This window comes from Rhopalosiphum padi, chromosome 3, assembly GCF_020882245.1.
Source record: "Rhopalosiphum padi isolate XX-2018 chromosome 3, ASM2088224v1, whole genome shotgun sequence".
NCBI classification, from domain to species: Eukaryota; Metazoa; Arthropoda; class Insecta; order Hemiptera; family Aphididae; genus Rhopalosiphum; species Rhopalosiphum padi.
Window position 1 is genome coordinate 75,039,754 of NC_083599.1, and position 18,919 is coordinate 75,058,672.

At 30.0% G+C, this 18,919-nt stretch overlaps 5 protein-coding genes across 5 annotated transcripts; 3 read left to right on the forward strand and 2 right to left on the reverse strand.

The window, feature by feature from the left end:
* Positions 1 to 95: 95 nt before the first annotated feature.
* Positions 96 to 1,346, forward strand: LOC132925680 (uncharacterized). The gene has a single exon (XM_060990052.1). It carries the CDS (start codon positions 96 to 98, stop codon positions 1,344 to 1,346), a length of 1,251 nt encoding a protein of 416 aa, XP_060846035.1.
* Positions 1,205 to 3,585, reverse strand: LOC132927888 (uncharacterized). Its single transcript, XM_060992463.1, has 3 exons — positions 2,155 to 3,585; positions 1,812 to 2,096; positions 1,205 to 1,754 (listed from the first exon to the last, which is right to left on the reverse strand). The coding sequence occupies exons 1-3, from the start codon at positions 2,863 to 2,865 to the stop codon at positions 1,500 to 1,502; spliced, it is 1,251 nt and encodes a 416-aa protein (XP_060848446.1). The 5' UTR covers positions 2,866 to 3,585; the 3' UTR covers positions 1,205 to 1,499.
* On the forward strand, positions 3,585 to 4,261 carry LOC132925682 (uncharacterized). Its single transcript, XM_060990053.1, has 2 exons — positions 3,585 to 4,106; positions 4,163 to 4,261. The coding sequence occupies exons 1-2, from the start codon at positions 3,867 to 3,869 to the stop codon at positions 4,259 to 4,261; spliced, it is 339 nt and encodes a 112-aa protein (XP_060846036.1). The 5' UTR covers positions 3,585 to 3,866.
* Positions 4,262 to 6,759: 2,498 nt separating this feature from the next.
* LOC132925683 (uncharacterized) lies at positions 6,760 to 11,679 on the reverse strand. The gene is made up of 10 exons (XM_060990054.1): positions 11,493 to 11,679; positions 11,284 to 11,363; positions 8,624 to 8,822; positions 8,381 to 8,563; positions 8,216 to 8,305; positions 7,927 to 8,061; positions 7,745 to 7,840; positions 7,179 to 7,405; positions 6,953 to 7,113; positions 6,760 to 6,865 (listed from the first exon to the last, which is right to left on the reverse strand). Exons 3-9 carry the CDS (start codon positions 8,802 to 8,804, stop codon positions 7,051 to 7,053), a joined length of 975 nt encoding a protein of 324 aa, XP_060846037.1. The 5' UTR covers positions 8,805 to 8,822; positions 11,284 to 11,363; positions 11,493 to 11,679; the 3' UTR covers positions 6,760 to 6,865; positions 6,953 to 7,050.
* A 463-nt stretch (positions 11,680 to 12,142) lies between these two features.
* LOC132925684 (tigger transposable element-derived protein 6-like) lies at positions 12,143 to 14,914 on the forward strand. Its single transcript, XM_060990055.1, has 2 exons — positions 12,143 to 13,735; positions 14,664 to 14,914. Exons 1-2 carry the CDS (start codon positions 12,310 to 12,312, stop codon positions 14,912 to 14,914), a joined length of 1,677 nt encoding a protein of 558 aa, XP_060846038.1. The 5' UTR covers positions 12,143 to 12,309.
* Positions 14,915 to 18,919: the final 4,005 nt, after the last annotated feature.

Genomic DNA, 18,919 nt, shown 5'->3' on the forward strand with positions numbered 1-18,919 from the left:
CCTATCAGTTTACCGTCTGCCGTTAAGAAGTCTACATCTAAACCGAAAAATATCAAGCTCACGAAAAATAATTTAAATTTTCTTCGTTCTTTACAATGATGGATGACTCATATTTAGACGTGACGGCCGACTATGTCGACGATTGTAAAATAACACAAATGCAATATCATTCGTTCACACCGTATTCAAGCACCGCTCTATCATACAATGAAGAAATTAGAATTAACGTTCAGAACATGGATTCTTACACTTTGCCGTGTGAAAGTTATATTTTCATCGAGGGTAAAGTAAACAAACCTACCGATGCTGCTGGAGACGTACGTTTTTCAAATAATGGATTGGCATTTTTATTCTCTGAGATGCGATATGAAATAAATGGAATAGAGATACAAAAATTAAAATCACCCGGAGTGTCGTCTTGCTTGAAAGCGTTCTGCTCCTATACTCCAAATGAAATGAATACATTAGACAACTGTGCTTGGGACTCGGCAATGGACGGTGAAGATAATAAAAATTTTATGACCGGCAATGTATTTACCGGATGCATACCTCTAAAACATTTATTCGGATTTTGTGAAGATTATAAAAAAATTTTACTCAATTGCAATCAACAACTAATTTTAAATCGTTCGTCTACTGATTTGGATGCAATACGTGTTGTGGATGCCGGAGCCACCGAACACGTTGAGAAAAATAAAAAAATTACAATTGAACTGACTAAGGTGACTTGGAAGATGCCTATTATCAAAGTCAGTGATAAAGAAAAATTAAAGTTATTGAAAGTATTAGATTCTCGTAAAACACTATCGTGTGCGTTCAGAACCTGGGATCTATGCGAGTATCCAGTACTCCCTAGAAATACATCGCATTCGTGGACTGTTAAGTCTAGCACTTTGCTCGAAAAACCTAGATTTGTTTTGTTCGGATTACAAACAGGTAGAAAAAACAATATCGAAACTGACGCTGGTCGATTTGATCACTGTCAACTAAAAAATCTTAAGGTACACTTAAACTCTGAAGTGTATCCATATGAAGACTTTCGAGCTGATTTTAAAAATAATACCACCAGCATACTTTACAAAGCTTATACAGACTTTCAAAAATCGTATTACGAAAGAGATTATTGTGAACCATTGTTATCAAAACATGTTTTTCAAACTTATACTCCAATTGTCGTTGTTGATTTGTCGTACCAGAATGATAACGTTAAATCATCGACCGTAGACCTACGAATAGATTTTGAAACGGACACAGTTATTCCAGAAAAGACTGCAGCTTATTGTTTAATACTACATGATCAGATTATAACTTACAATCCGTTTAGTGGAGATGTTAGAAAATTGTAAACCTTGTATATTATAACTCTTATAATTTTAGACCTTGTAATTATTATTATTAATACCTTATTTTTATACCTTATTTTCTAATAAATAAAAAAAACTTTTTTTTAAATATCATGCCTGTTTTTATTTTACACAACATTATTTCACAAATATTATTCACAGTTTACGTTTTACGCTCCGCTTAGTTGATTTTTTCATGGGCTTGCCACCTGTGAAGTCGAGAATAGATGGCGAGTGGTTGAAAGACGACGGACCGTCGTTTTCGTCAACAGCAGGGCCCGTAGATTTTATACGGTTATTATACCATAGGGGGTGCTCGTCCGAATCGTGTCCTGTAGAATGATTGTCTATGAGCACCGGTAATGATGATAATGATGGCAGACTGGTAGGAGCATCATTCTGATTGATATACTAAATAATTATAATCTGTCAATATAAATATAATAAAATTAAATATATGTATATTACCACATTAATTGGTCCATCGTTCTCGTCAACTGTGGAGCTTGCTGGATATGTTGCCTGCGTAAGATTGATCTGCGAACATTCACCATCGAAAAAAGACGGTGAGAATAATTGTCGCGGCGTTATATCCCATGGTTTGGTCGGCGGCGGCTGCGCATCGGTGTCATCGGTATATTGAGGGGACGGTGATGAATATTTGTTCGGAGCCAAAATTATGTGATTGGACATGGACGGCGAATACGATGACGATGTCATCGGCGACAATGGCGAAATGTGGTTAACGATTAACTAAAAATAATAAAAATTAAATAACTATTTAATAGAGCTAGTATTAAGATTTAATTACCTCTGGTGACATTCCTCCGCTCCATCGTTGAGACCATTGTTCAGCTAATTTCCGTTCTGCACACATTTTCAGCTGACTAACAAAATTTAAGTCGATATTCTTGATGATTTGATCGGTCTGAAGGTTTTTAATAAAAATTATCATTTCGTCAACTGTTTTCGGTGGCGATTGCACATTGGTAAATTCCCGGTCTATATAATTTTCAATAATTTCAAATTGCCTTAGTACAACTGGACGTATGATGGCTGACTTTCGTGCGAACGTTTCGAAAATACTCTCCTCCATGTATTGTAATTTCATTAAATCTGCACGATTTAGCAATACTCGACATCCAGCTTGTGTTTTTGATTCGATGACAAGCATATTTTCCCCTTGATACACCATACTAGACAGCGAAATAATTTCGGTTTCCAGAAATAAATTTCGCTTATATTTTTGCGGTTGATCCAAAATAAACGACAATATATTCCCCATCAGGGAAAATATACGTCTTAGAAAGTCGGCTGGCATATTAATATACCGCGATGGTGTGATAATTTGTACTACGGTGTTGAATTCGTCCGTAGGATCAAGTCCTACATTCAAAAACTTACGGCCGGTGAAGTCTAGTGTGAAATTATTACAGTCGATGAGCTCTGCAGGCGGTGTTGGTGGTACATATGTGAAATTCTTCTTGTACACTTTAGCCATGTTTCCAATTGAACCAGCCATGATTAAAATTATTTTTGAAAATAAAAACACACACTTTAAAAAACACTAAAATTTATAAAGACGGAGCGAACGAAAACTACGTATACACCAGTTTAGGGCAGTAGACGGACTAAACAGACACCGACTCTTTAAGTCAGGAGTCTCTATAATAGGTGGGGGGGGGCATTTTTCAATATTAATGGATTTTGCTGGAATGTGAGAGGTGGTTTAAGGATATACATTATGAGTCGGCGCCATCTTGGCGACACGTGTGAATTTCTATATAGTCATTTAGTTTATTAAATAAGGTGTATCTTATTGTCAATCCGACGCCAAACGTCGGGGTGGCGACGGTAGAGTTTTTGCAAGGTATTGTGTGATTATCGATGAATTGAATATGGATCTGTGATGGTTTAAGGATATACATTATGAGTCGGCGCCATCCTGACGACATGTCGATTAAATATCAATATTCAAACACATTTCTTAGCGAAAACTATTATTATTGAAAAACGCCATAGCCCACAAGAAGCAGCCCACCAGAATTATATACAAATGCAGTTTGGCTCAGTCTGCCCTCAGTTTGCCTGCAGCCGTCCAAGTGTCCTGCACAGTGTTTTTACAGTGTTCAAAAATTTTCAGCAAAAATATTAAACATGGCTAAGAATTTAATCGACTGTAACACATTCTTTATCGGCAACGATGTTTACATACATATAGGCTTAGATCCAGAATTTTTATTTAATTGTGTTGTTTTTATTTCAAGTAAGACTCAGTGCGTGAACATGAATGTTGAGTTGTTTAAATCTTTAAATGCGGTTCTTAATATCCTAAACTTTTCACGTACGTCGCACGTAATGTTAAAGGAATTTAAATTGATAAGAATTAAGGAATGCAACGGTATCAATATTCTGTCAATCTATTGTTTGCAGCAAGAGCAGGAAATTAAGTTGACCAAGGAAAATACCCAAATTATTTTGCGATTGAGGGATGCGATGGAAGAAGATATTTAGAAGAAAATTATGCACGTCCGACCCGCTGCGTTGCTCCAGGTCTGTAAGATTTCGATGTTTCTTGGGAAAGAAATGCCGTTACCCAAAGACACAAACATAAATGATGTTGAAGATTATTTGGACCACATCGAGATAAAGAAATTGAAAGACAATATTCCAGTCACAGGTACTTGCTTAATAGCAGATTTGATGGTTAAAGCACTCAGTCAATTGGCAAGAGGATGGTTATATTCATCGTCTGAAACCGAGGTAATACGATTATATTTTTACATAATATTGTATACTAAAGCAAATATTTTTTATAGTCTGAAGACAACAGACCGAGGACTGAAGACAACCGACCGAGGACAAGGGCATTCGTAGCGCGTGAAAGAACAAGACGTAGATTAAGTTATCAGAAATAATGTATGTAATATTTTATTTGTAATAGAATCAGAAAAAAAAAATGTATATTATTATTATATTTTAATATGCCAAATAATTAAACAGCAATATATTTTTAAAAAAAAAAACTTTTTTTTTTTATTTATTTATTTTCTACAAACTATTTACAATTTCCATACAAAAATCGTCTAGAAAGATAGTAGAGTCAATGATTGATAACATGTGATAACAATTATAATAAGTGATAACTGATAAAAATAAATTATTGATAATATATGATAACATGTGATAACTGATGACAAATGATAACTGATAACAAATGATAACTGGTTGTATGATAACAATAATACAAGTCGCGCACGTACGCGATCGGGCGGCGGCGGCGGGTTGCGGGTTGCGGGTTGCGGCTCCAGAAGCCCCTTTTTCTATCTACTTTTCATGTATTTAATTTTCATGTAGGTATTCAAAAAAACTACAATACCTAAGTCTAACTAAAATTTTTCAGATGCTTGTCAATAAATATAAATACCAATAGATATACCTAAGATGTTTGATATTAATTAAAGATTTTTTGAGTAATTGCGACACTTATATAATAATTTTAGCAGTACCCATAAGGCTAAAAAAGTATTATCCGACGACTGAGAAACACCTTGTTAGGCATATATTAATATATTATACGTATTTTGTTATAATTAATTCGCATTAAATGTATTGATCTACGCTAATTAAAATACATATATTTTTTATGTACCGTGTGATTTATGTGTGTGACGCGTGTAATGAATGAATGCAGCACATATATCTAAAAAAATTAGCAACTATACGATAAAATGTTTTTAATTATTTATTATACGTATCGCTTATTTGTTACACTATTTGGCTTACAGCTGTTAGTTCAAAATCTGCTATTATACAAACATAACATACATTATACATTTGGTTACAAAACAATTATGAATTCCTTTTTACGAAAACCACAATTTTTTCATAGTATAGAGCTAAGAAATGTATAAACAATTACATTTTGTGTGCTAAATAAATGTGTATAATATGTATATATATATGCTTACTTACAATATTATGACTAGGGAACGGATTTTATTGTAATAACAAAATCAATATATGTATCAATTTTACATAAAATATGGAATAAAAATCCAAAATATGTAAATATTAAATAAAAGTAATACAAATTATGTAGGTATATAACAGTGGCGTAACTTGGAGTCAATCCTGGGGGGGGGGCAAGCAGTAGTAAAACTAAAAATGCGTTATTACTATTAATAAATAAAAAAATACTTAAAACTCATTTTTTTTTTGTTTTACATTATAAAACTGATTTATAATGTAATTATTTTTTTTTAGATGGATACTATTTATTGTACCACATGAATTATATATTTACGTTATTTTACTAAGTATTAGTTAATATTTCAGCACCCCCTATGAGCTAAGCTTGTGCTGGACACACAATTCTTATATCATTCAAAGAATTTTCACAATGGGTAAATATTGAATATTAATATATTAATTTACAAAATAGAATAAACTAATTGTAAAAGATGTGTTCACATATTTACAAAAAATTCTAATATATACATACATGAAACACAAATAACTAACTAGATAAATCTAAATGTTTTACTTATTTTTTAAATCACATTACCTTGATAAAATCGTTTACATTGATATTTAGTAAATGACAACATTTCAAACACTTATATAACCCAGATAGCAAAAATAGATTTTTTTATCATTTATTTGATATTATGTTTCGTATGATATCATTCGATAAATATTATTTTTCTTTATAATTTTTGTTGAAAAAATGTTTAAAAAATGATTATAAAATGACGGTTGGCCGCGAGTTTTACATTAATAAAATATTACCAAAATAATAATTATGAAATAATAAAATTGTAATATCATTATATTATTTTCAAAAAATAATTATTTAACAATACATTTTAGTTGTATTTAAAACGTTAAATATTAAATAATAATAAAACAATACCATTGTAATATTGATTAAATATTATTTTCATGTTATTAATATATAAAAAAAATTGAATTATATTCTGTTAATATTATAATAATATATCAATAATATTAAATGTAATTATATTTTTCTTAATTTATACTTAAAGTTTCTCTTCAGTATTTTAATCATTTTATAAATAAAAATATTTATGACCTAAAAAGAATGTATAAGTGTGTTATAAGAAGTTCAAGTATAATTTTGCTAAAGCTCCTTGTTATAGTCCTAACCACTCTCCTCGTCGTCATTTCATTTCCCACACAGTTTGATCGATGATTATTGGCATTATAATTAGTGCCTTGGATTTTATAGTTAAATAAATGTTCATAATCATAATATATATACATATAGAGTATATTCTTTAAACATAATATTTAATTAAAATACAAATATAAAATTTTAATTGCATATTTTACAATTAGAAATCATATCAAATATTTAAATTGACAATTTTTTTTAAATTAAAATTCAGAAGGTTCTGTCTTATTATTTCTGAATTTGGCCCCAGCAATGAATACTTTGATCGGTGTCTCCACATCAATTGAATTGAAGTTTTGAAATTTGTTAATTTTTTTAATAGAGTCTATAATCAAAATATAATGTTAAAAACAAACAATTAATAATTCTATATGATTTAACATCTATTTTAAGTGATTTTTATTTTACTCACCAAAAATAACTGAACAACATTTTAAAGTATAAAATACTTTTTTTTTTTTTCTGGCCTTTGAAACTATATTGTTCTAATAGTTGGTCTTTAAACATATATCACATGATGGAACGTACTGTGCTTGGTAGAGTTCCACGCACCAAACGAGATAATTCTGAAATCTAAAAATATTTATATACAATAATATCCTACAAATTTATAATATTAAATTATATTAATTTTATACCAATTTTTTGTTAAATGCTGTATCTAGAAGTTTTTTTTCAAAGATTTCCAATTCTTCCTCATTTGATAGAGGTAGTGAAAATATTAAACCATTCTCCAAATCATCATTGAAAACTTCTTTGAAACCTTTGTTTAAAAGTGCATTCTCGAGACTTTCAATCCTTTCTACTAACCCTTTTATTTCATACCATGTATTTAATGTTGTTCGATTGATTTTGGTTAAAATATCTAAATAATTAAAAAATATAAACATAAATGTCAAAGTATATTTTATTTTAATTATAATAAGACTTTCTATTTAATAAATGTATGTGAATTTACTTTAAATACTGTAGACTATAGTATTTGTTTAAATGATCTTCAAGGGACTTAGAGAATTAGATCATTAAATCCAGATACACGTATGAGGTATAAAGCCAGATATAAAGCCGTTAACTAAGTACATATCTATGAATTTTTATCCAGAATATTGTTATATACTGAAGGTGTTTTATTGTTTTTAACTTATTTAAGATATGAAAATTAAAAAAGAAATATAATATTATCATTTTAAGTTATTGTACTTACCATTATTAGAATGCGGAATAGAATTACTGACTGTTACTTTGAATGGCGATGATGAAGTTGTTATTATCTTCTCTACTTCATCAAAATTGATTGCATCTAAAACAAATTAGTATAAAATAAATATTTTGTATATCTTCAAATTATGTAGGAAAGAAATTTCAATACCATATCAACTAACTTACTAGACATTTTAGGTTTTGGGCTCAGAGATTTGCATTTGTTCATTGTACTAAAGTCTAGTTTGCTCTTAAATGATGTACCAGGAAAAGTTTGTGGAAGATCTTTAGAGATTAATTTTTGCTTAGAAGGTGGTGTTTCTGTAAAATAAAAATATAACTATTATTTGAATGATTTAATTACAAAGAATAATTTTTAAATTTGGATTAACAATAATTATCTGTTATAAGAATATAATATATTATATAAAATAAATACAAAACTAATAAAAATATTACAAAAAAATTGTATTACCATGTATTATAGTATTTTTCTCACAAATAACATTTTTAGAATAGCCTGGATCTTTTTCTGAACTGTCTTCTTCTTCATCGATAGATGAAGCTCTAAAAAATATATCAAGTATAGGTAAATTAAATGGTATATATAAACAAAAAAAAAAACATAAATAAAAATTACTTGGGCTTTCTAAAGAACTGGTGTTCCACTTAAGTTTCTCTTTAATTTTTAAATTATTTTTCATAACCTTTTTCTTGGTTTTTTGGAACCGTGTGAGTCTTTCCTCATAAGTTTCATTTGAAGACGAAATATTTGAAGTATCTTCAGATGCTTTTGCTTTTTGTTTAGCTATAATATAGTCATCTGTAATATAAATAAAAAAATTAACTTCACAGTCACAAAAATATTTTCAATTTATATTACCTAAATCATTACACATTTTTTTGGCTGGTAAGTAGTTAAAATCAAATTTATTTGGAGGAATTCTTCGTTTTATAAAATGTGCTGCATTTTTTTTTGGCCATGCACAATTAGTTTTGTGGACCCAAAACGATGGTACAACTTCAACAGTATTGTCATTAATAAAATTAATAACTGACCACATGATTGTAAGATTTGTGCACTGTAAGAATTAAGTGTGAATTAAAGGAAAAGCAACTAAATTATTATCTGAAGGTAATACAATCAATTTTTTTTTTATATTGTTAATGGAATAACAGACTAATGTATCACTCAATTTGTCAACAATATAGATATCTAACTCTGTAGATTTAATAGGTTTATCGAACAATATACTTGTGTCCTCAAATTGCCTACAAATTAAATGTATAGAACTTTTGTGTTCAACTATATTAAAAACTTTAACAATTTTATTATTATTAGTTAAAAGATATCTATCGGCTTGAATGTGTGTTTTAATAGTATATTTCTCCATCTTAAGTGTTGTATACTGCAAACCTTCCATATTTTCTATAAGTGGTCCGCTACTATGAAGGCCAGTACATTTAAATAGTTTTTCTTCTTTTTGAGAATTTGATTTTAGTGCATGAATTTCATTAAACCTTTTAATAACTTGAATGAGGGGTTTATCTGGTTTCCTTATAAGGTTTTTAAGAGTACTCATATAGTTCTCAAATGGAAATGTCAAACAATTATCCAATGCACCAAATTTAATATAATCATCACATAAATGAGTTAATCCATGCACATTGTGAGATATGAGATGACGACCATACAAAATTTCAAAGTTCTTTACAAAATTACTCAACAATTTTTGTGCTATACTAAGATGACAACCATAATCAGGGCTCAATAAGATAATCATCGCCAAACTCAAATTAAATAAGTGTGTCCAATGTTTATTAGATAATACTGGTTTAGTAACAGTACAACCTAAATAAATTATAAACATACGTAATTCTGTAGATTTCCAACGATTAATGAGTTCTAGGCTTCTTGGTTTTCTAGCCATTTCACAGGGTATGTTAGTTTTTAAGCTTACCAATGCCTTTGATATTTCTTTTATTTTCCATGATGCATAACGTATTGGAATTGGCCCCTTTACCCATAATAAAATTAATTTTCTGACAACACCTAAACACACTAAATGTTGGTAGTCTAGAGAAAAATCATTGACACAATTAAAGTTTGTTAAAGTACTTAAAATAGAAATGTTTCCAATATGATGCTCTTCTTTGGATTGAGTAATATAATTCTGATGAGTTCTTTTATGAGGCTGTCTATCTGGTGATGTGTATGGAAAACATATTCGGTTAAGCAAGTATTCTCCTTCATGCTCACACCTTGAGCATGAAAAGAAACCAGAATGTCCTTTGATTTTTAATAAGAAAGATTTGGCAGGTGCGTCACAACATAAAGTATGGATTTCAATTTTAAAAACTTTGTTATCAATTTCTATACCATTGCTTATTAAATCATTTGCTTCCTCGACAAAATATTTTAAAAAATTATTGCTGTCTAAAGGTTTTTCTTTCCCATAATAAATGCCTATTGGAAACACATCACTTTTAGGGCGTATATAAGCCAATATTGGCCAAAATTGTTCTGGGCTACTTTTAAATAACGGGAGGCCATCCACACCAGCAACAATTTGGATAACTGACATATTATCATTTTGTAATAGACTACTAGGAATATTTCTTTTTATTCCAGTAGATAGACCAAAATGATAATACTCTCCGGGTTCGACTTTGTGCAAATTAGAAACATCTATTGGTTTGGAATGCAAAATAGTTCTTGAATCTTTAGGTATTGATTGAAAACATTTATGTTGTTGTAAAACACTTAATAAACCATTAAGAGCAATATGACTTATTTTGTATTTAATAGCCCATTCTCCAATGAATGATAAAAATGCTTGATCAGATTTAATATTATCATTTAATGAAATTGAAACACTACTTTCATCTGATGAATACCAATTATTATAACTAACATCTGAATCAAAACTAATATTTAAATTATTTTGTACATCAGAATTGGTATCAAAAGAGAAATTAGTTTCTGGTATATCAATCACACTATCAGATAAAGGCATAAATGTACAGTCATTAAGATTTAAATTTAGATTGGACATAGAAGGAACATTTTGAGTATCATTAGATGATAACAGTGGTATGCTATTCAGTTCTTCTTCAACTCTTCTCCTTTTAGACCGAATACTCAAGTTGGACTTTTTATGAAATGACATTGTTTCTATTGATAAAAAGAAAATAGACCTTAAGTACTTGAACCACTAAAAAGGTTACAGTAGATATAAATAAAACCAAATTTTTAAGTTATACGTTTCAAATAAAAAAAAATAATTAGCCTAGCTATATGAATAAATTGCTTTTATTTTTTTAACATTATATTTAATATTCATGCCATATTAAATTTAAATGTAAGTACACTGTATACATTTCCTATACGAATGATTTTTTATGAAATTTAACTTTAATAGTTAAAATTACAATTTTATTTTTAAATATAAAATCATATCTATAGTATTTTATTGGGATTGATGTGTGCATAACATAAAAAATTGACACTTAGACATTAAAAATTAATAAATAAGTACTTACCACAAGTTAAATTGTACGGCTTGACACGAGTCAGTACACAACGTACGAAATACAAATTGAACAGAACGACTGATGAAATTCTACCTTAAAATAGTTAATATTACAATTTTATTTTTAAATATAAAATCATATGTGTTTTATTGGGATTGATGTGTGCATAATATAAAAATTGACACTTAGACATTAAAAATTAATAAATAAGTACTTACCACAAGTTAAATTGTACGGCTTGACACGATTACAAATTATAATTTCAATTACACGAATTGAACAGAACGACTGATGAAATAACCATCAAACGATAATATTATTAAATATTATAATTATTATAATATTATATTTTAATAAGTAAAATATCACCAATAATGTGACGAACACGGAAAATATTGTTGACTCGTAGACAAGAGACAAGACGTGTACGAAATAACGCTTCAAAATAACTACAAAAATAATCTTATCCCACATTTGTTATCCGTTATCGGTCAATAATATTTTGTTCTGTGGTCAAATATAGCAAGCGGGTAGGTAGTGGTGCGCCGTGCGATGGCTTTGGTAGATCTTTTTGGAAAAACTATTTATAAATTATAAATATAATACATAATAACTAATAAGAAATAATAATGACGTCATTGAACATGAACAAATAAAATTATTATTATACAGTAGTCACTCGATAATTCGAAAAACTCCATAAATCGAACTAAACGCTAAGTCCCCTGAGAAAACCTCTATAATTAGAAAAAAATATATGTATTCCGGTCCCCTCGATAATTCGAAATGTCTGTCGGTGAGGCACACTCTACAATTCGAATTTTTTTTTCACGAATCTCTATAATTCGAATTTCTTTAAACACGATTATATGTACGTTCATATGTATAAGGTTTATGATAGTTAAATATTATCGTAGTTTAATGTTATCGTATCTTACCTGCCTAATCTATACCAAAATAAACCTCTGCTATGGGTAAACCGTTATTGAAATTGAACAAACGTAATCAGTCGTAGCTAACGTAGTCAGTCGCAATATGGGTCCCGTAAAAGTGTACAAGTGTTTGTCGATAGCCGACAAACAAAAAGTGATCGCAGCAGTTGAAGCCGGTGAAAAAAAAAAAGATGTTGCTCTACGTTTTGGTATACCAGCTTCTACGCTTTCAACAATACTAAAACAAAAGGACCATCTTACAACATCAACACCTTATTCATCGCGGATCAGACAGAAAAAATGTGAGTACCCCGATCTGGAAGAATGTCTTATGGCTTGGTTTACTCAAAGTAGGCAAAATAATATTCCAATATCAGGACCTATTTTAAAAGAAAAATCTAAGTTGTTTGCTACCAACTTAGGTATCACAAATTTTCAAGCTAGTGAGGGTTGGTTAGAAAAATTTAAAAAACGTCATGATTTAACTTTCAAAAAAGTATGTGGAGAGAGTGCAAGTGTTGACCCGTGCATTTCACAAGATTGGAAAAATGAGTTAATCAATCTATTGGTTGATTATGATGCTAGGGATATTTTTAATGCCGATGAGACCGGACTTTTTTACAAATGTTTACCAGATCGCACTTTGACATTTAAAAACGAAAAATGTCATGGTGGTAAAAATAGTAAAGAACAGATAACAGTGATGTTAGCCGCGAACATGGATGGATCCCAGAAACTTAAGCCCTTAATGATCGGAAAATTTGCTAACCCACGCTGTTTCAAAAACGTAAAATCTTTCCCACTAATGTACCGGTCAAATAAAAAGGCGTGGATGACAGGTGTATTATTTACAGAGTGGTTGTCATGTATCGATGTAGATATGAAAAAGGCAAATCGAAAAATTTTGATGTTCGTTGACAACTGTTCCGCACACAATAATATTCCTCATCTTGAAAATATAAAAATTCATTTTTTACCTCCCAACACTACATCAACTCTCCAACCACTAGACCAGGGAATAATAAAAAATTTTAAAACGATGTATCGGAAGGAAATTGTTCGAGAGGTGTTGGCGTGCATTGGTGAAGTTCCATGTAAAATTTCTATAATCACTGCTATGGAAATGGTACACAAAGCATGGGAAAATGTTAGTGCACAAACCATCGCGAATTGCTTCAGAACTTGTGGTTTTATTAAGGACGGACAGACAATTGGTGAAGGTATTCCTGTTCAATGTGAGGAAGTTGAAAGCACATGGAACAGACTAGAAGTTCCTGTATCATTTGAAGAATTTGTTCACTTTGACGATAATGTCGCAACTGCTGGTACTTTTACTGACGAGGAAATTATTCAATCTACTTTAGCCAATCAGCACAATTCTGACAATGATGACGAGGAAGAGGAGGCGGAGGCGGAGGCTCCTGTCATATCGTTAAAAGAAGCAAAATTTTTTATGTCAGGATTACGTAAATTTTTTGAGCAATCTGAAATGGACGAAAAAAGATGCGATACAATATTCAATGCTATCAGTAAGTTAGACAATGCTATGGACCAGATTGTGACCAACAATTGTTCACAAAAAAAAATAACAGATTTCTTTAAAATGTAATAATATTAAAAATAAATGTAAAATATAATAATATGTATGTATAATAAATAAATATCTATTAATAGTTTTAAAATATACACTGTAATAATATTTATAATAAGTAAATGTAAAAATAAACGTAATACATACATACATTATCTACAATTTTCCACCTCTCTTTAATTCGAATTAATTTTTTTCCCTCGATAATTCGAACACTTGGTAAATCGAAAACCTCTATAAATCGAATTTTTAACTCGGTCCCCTGAATTTCGAATTATCGAGTGACTACTGTACTATTTTGTGGTGTATGGACGTATGGTACATAATAGCTACAGTCGTAGATTACTTATAATTTATATAACAAAAATATTATTTGTCTTTAATATGTTTCAGTAACGAGTAACGTAATAATTCGTAGTTACTATAGTTGACATTTTTGTAAATATAATTATAATTAGGTATAAAATATTAGAGAAAAAATTAAAGAAATAAGTTAAGTATATTATATATATATATATATATATATATATATAATGATAATATAATATAATCGGCTTTCAAAAATATGTTAGTAGAATCACAGTGAATCACCGTGCCTGACGGGTTCACAATGTTCACGTCATGTAAGTCTACTTGCACGACGATGGCGCGTTTTGCTCGCCGATATGGCGCGTGTGAACTTAACTAAAAACCCGCGCGTACGATACGCGTCCATATGAAACAAGTCTAAGGCCGGGGCTATACATGAAGGATATCATACGCCGCATTTTCACCCGCGGCGGAAAATGCTGGTCGGCTTGCGTTTTGGCGGACGAACACCGGAATAATAAAAACGCTAACTCCTAATTTTCATTGTATTAAATTAGGATGGACTATACTGGTGACGAAAAATGTCGCGTTTATACCTACATTTTTAGATAATTTTGTACGTGGCGGAATACGCTCGACGGATACGCATTGTGGCTTGTATAGTGAGTCCGTAGGAAAAAAACAGTCTTCTTTTCTGATTGTTGCCCTCATGGATGTTTTTCCACATTCATGCCACCAGCTCGACAGCCCACCAAGATATCAACCTTACAAGGTCATAATCAGAAATTTGCACTGCATAACACTATAAATATCTGACGCATTCTTGGAGCGTCATTTGAGGGGGGTCAACTTGGGAATTTGCCCTAGTCTAACATTTACATCAACCTTAAGTCGGCACATTTAAAAATTGTAAGAAGTATTATTATTTTTAATTACTAAAGCCATTTTATAAATTATAATATTGAACATTGATTTGAGTCGGCAAATCAGTGTGTATACACACTGATTTGCAACTATAGTTGCACTAGTCAAACAAAAACTGAAATGACACTATTGTCTTGGAGTTAGGTCATTATTACCATATTATATAATAAATAAATATACCTATATAGTATTTTAGAAAATAATTATATTAAATCCTATTCAGTGGCGTGTCATACATGTGTGCGATGTGTGCAAATGCCACGGGCCCTCGGCTTGAGGGGCCCATTATTGCTCAACATTCCTTAAAAAAAATAATTAAATAAATACAGTTATGTACGAAAAATTAAAACAATTGTTTTCAATTTCAAATGGTTCTCATTTTCTCAGTCTGATATCAGTATATCATTGTTATAAAATATAAATTTATGATGTATATCCAATATCCATATTATTTAGAATAAAAAGATGTAGGAGGGGGGCCTTTTTTAGTTTTGCACACAGGCCCGTTTTTGGTATAAACCGCCACTGATCCTATTCAATGATTTTATTTTTAAATGAAATTAATGTATTGTTAATAAAGCATCATTATCATTACGAAAATAAATTCATCTAGGATATCCAGCGCCACGGTCGTGGCGCGAGCTAAGTAAAAAAAATAAAAGCGGCGGCACGACAGTGTATATTATCTCGAAGCAGGAGTTTCCCATTAAAACCGTGTAAATTTCGGTGTTTTTTGTCAGATGAGATAATTAATTATCTACTGAATCAATTTATACCTAGTAAATTGCAAAACATGAGGAAAATCATGCAGATGATCCTTTTGTAAAAATCATAAAAATCGTACAGTTAGAAATTAAGTTATTAAAGGAAACGTGAAACATTTTTAATGAAAAATTATATTGAAATCTGGAATCACGGCGGCCGCTTCTCGCGTTGTCGTGCCGACCGGCCTCCACTCACGATCCCCCACTCCCAGTCAACCCTCCCGGTCACCCACTACTATGTACTACTATGTCACTACTATACGGCCTCACACTATTATGTGTATTATCTATGGCTACGTCGCATTTGAGCATTTCATTATTACTACTTCATGTTAATATTTTATGTTTCATTTCGTTATCGTCGTCAGCCTGCAGTAGACGCGCACGTTCCGTTCTTTGCATTGCTGCTCATAGCGTGTTGTCTAGTCTGTCTTATCTAATATTAAACCATTTAAAATACGTGCATAGTACATGTTGTCTATTTGTCTCATAGCTTTTAGTTATTGACGCTGGACTTACGCTGTACATGCTTTTTATGTTACGTGTCGTTATTGGTCATTATTTAATTACCCTAAACGTTACACTGTAGACATAGAGCTGTCAGTTGTCACAGTTAAACTGTGTTCGCAGTATTCGCACTGCGCGTACGGCTCACGCTGGACTTGTCCGGTGTATTCCGTTTTAAACTGTGTTCGCACCTCGCGTATAACTGACCAATAATTTATAAACCGTTTAGTACCTATTACTACGTACTACGTATTATTATTGGCAATCATTGCTGTTAAAATAGTCCGTATTAAATTATTTTCGTACCTCGCGTACGACACACTGGACTTGCAAATTAAAATATAAATTAAAAAAAAAAACATAATGTATCATTAATATCTTTGTCAACAACATCTTTAAAAGTTGATGAAAAAACGTATAGTATATGTTCTGCGATTTGACATCACGGGGAATCATTACATCATGGTCATTATACAAGTTTAATAAAAAAATCAAATCTTTGGTTCAGATGTAATGATCTCACTTCTAATAAAGAAAGATGGCCTAGAGGTGGCAAAGACATTTATATGCTAATCCTCGAGAAGCAAAATTAATAAAAGTGTATTGAGGTATAAATGATAAAAATTGGTGATATCAAAACAAAAACCCTCCGTCTAACTACGTGTAAAAATTAGCTAAGTAAAAAAAAGAAGAAAAAAAACATTGTATAACCAAAACATTTTTCACATAAAACCAGTAATTTCAAAGCACTATAAAGATGTGATATCATAAATAAATGCTAAGTAAACTGAATTTAAGTATATTTAGTCTGTTTCGATAATTTATTTACTTGGCGAGGAAATATTAGTATTAATATAGAGTACACAGTGTTATTATTGGTTGTAGAGTATTATTTTGATTAGTATAGAAATGTTCACTGTAATATTTTTAATTTATAATGTCTTATTGTCTAATTATTCATCCAGCGCCACGGTTCTTATATTGTATCGTATGAAGTAAAAAATTTCCTCGCCAAGTAAATAAATTATCGAAACAGACTAAATATACTTAAATTCAGTTTACTTAGCATTTATTTATGATATCACATCTTTATAGTGCTTTGAAATTACTGGTTTTATGTGAAAAATGTTTTGGTTATACAATGTTTTTTTTTTTGATTTTTTTTCTTCTTTTTTTTACTTAGCTAATTTTTACACGTAGTTAGACGGAGGGTTTTTGTTTTGATATAAATAATCAGATTTAAATGATATTATGATATTTTTATCCCGATATTATTTTATAATTTCGTTTATGATGTCTTATATTAATACATTTAAAATATCATTTAAACAATTCATGTATAATAACATAATGATATTATATTCAGAATATTATTTTAATATTTTGATTATGACGTTAAATTATTAATATTTTCATAATATTATTTAAAAAAATCATAATTTGATATAATATAATTATTTATATTATAACATTATTTTTTTAATGAAGATATGATATTAATGAAATATTATCATTACGAAAATGCTATCTGGGAATACACTTTATATTTACATTAATGATTAATAGTTTATTCAAAAAGGAAATACTGAGTAGAAAATGTAATATGTCAAAATACGAAGTTTTATTAATATAATTAAAACATACGATAAATGACAAGGCCAAACATGGCAAACATATCAGAAATGCTTACATTTTATTTAAAAAAATTTGTTGAGTCGAAGTTGGCCGGCCGTGCTTCGTTGAGCTTTTTGAACCATGACCGTGTTAACTTGTCCTGCGCAATTTGTAAGCACAAATTTAAAACTTTATACTAGGTGAGCTGATTATAAATTAAGTTTTGATGATATTTTATATAAATACTTACCTATTTATGTGTTATCTATTTTCATGTGTTTTTTTTGTCATTGTCATCAGAAAAACGGTAATTTTCTAAGGTAAATTTATTATGTTTTTTTTATTATTATATATGCGTATATCTACCTTTTTTCCAGAAATACTAGAAAATTGCCTTTTTCAAGTAAAAAAAAAACACATTAAAATTAGTAAGTATTTATATAAAATATCACCAAAACTTAATTTATAATCAGCTCACCAAGTATAAAGTTTTAAATTTGTGCTTACAAATTGCGCAGAACAATTTGGCAACGTCAAAAACTTTGAATTTTCGCGGAAAATAGCCATGATTTAAACTTTTGTGGATAAGTGAAAACGACTAAGCTTACAAATTTCCAATTTGTGATTAAATAAACTAACAAATTATTGACAAAATTTGGGGAAAAACTTTTCACTTTGGACGGCCAACCTCATGGAGCCCATAAATCCGTCGCACATAGAAAACACTAGTAAAATTTGCCAAAAATAAAATATTGATTTGCAAATTCTGAAAACCAATTTGCAATTATTTGCAATTGACAAAAATATTGACATATTTTTCGAATCGATGGGACAAAGTCAAGGGGCTGCGTGAAATAGGACCCCCGTAATGTTTTTTATAATGATTTATTCGTAAATTCTAAAAATCGATTTACCTACAATTATTTGCAAAATATTGGCATATTTTTCGAATTACTTAAGTAACTTCACATACATCTCATATTCCGTATTAACTCGTACATAAC

Excerpts from the sequence above, each read along its gene's own strand:
- LOC132925680 (XM_060990052.1), top strand. The coding sequence starts at position 96 with ATGATGGATGACTCATATTTAGACGTGACGGCCGACTATGTCGACGAT.
- LOC132927888 (XM_060992463.1), bottom strand. The coding sequence starts at position 2,865 with ATGGCTGGTTCAATTGGAAACATGGCTAAAGTGTACAAGAAGAATTTC. Across the intron at positions 2,097-2,154 it reads GCGGAGGAATGTCACCAGAG|TTAATCGTTAACCACATTTC; the intron begins GTAATTAAATCT and ends TATTATTTTTAG. Across the intron at positions 1,755-1,811 it reads ACGATGGACCAATTAATGTG|TATATCAATCAGAATGATGC; the intron begins GTAATATACATA and ends ATAATTATTTAG.
- LOC132925682 (XM_060990053.1), top strand. The coding sequence starts at position 3,867 with ATGCACGTCCGACCCGCTGCGTTGCTCCAGGTCTGTAAGATTTCGATG. Across the intron at positions 4,107-4,162 it reads ATTCATCGTCTGAAACCGAG|TCTGAAGACAACAGACCGAG; the intron begins GTAATACGATTA and ends TATTTTTTATAG.
- LOC132925683 (XM_060990054.1), bottom strand. The coding sequence starts at position 8,804 with ATGTGGTCAGTTATTAATTTTATTAATGACAATACTGTTGAAGTTGTA. Across the intron at positions 8,062-8,215 it reads GAAAAATACTATAATACATG|AAACACCACCTTCTAAGCAA; the intron begins GTAATACAATTT and ends TTTATTTTACAG. Across the intron at positions 7,841-7,926 it reads CCCAAAACCTAAAATGTCTA|ATGCAATCAATTTTGATGAA; the intron begins GTAAGTTAGTTG and ends AATTTGTTTTAG.
- LOC132925684 (XM_060990055.1), top strand. The coding sequence starts at position 12,310 with ATGGGTCCCGTAAAAGTGTACAAGTGTTTGTCGATAGCCGACAAACAA. Across the intron at positions 13,736-14,663 it reads TACAATATTCAATGCTATCA|GATGGACTATACTGGTGACG; the intron begins GTAAGTTAGACA and ends GTATTAAATTAG.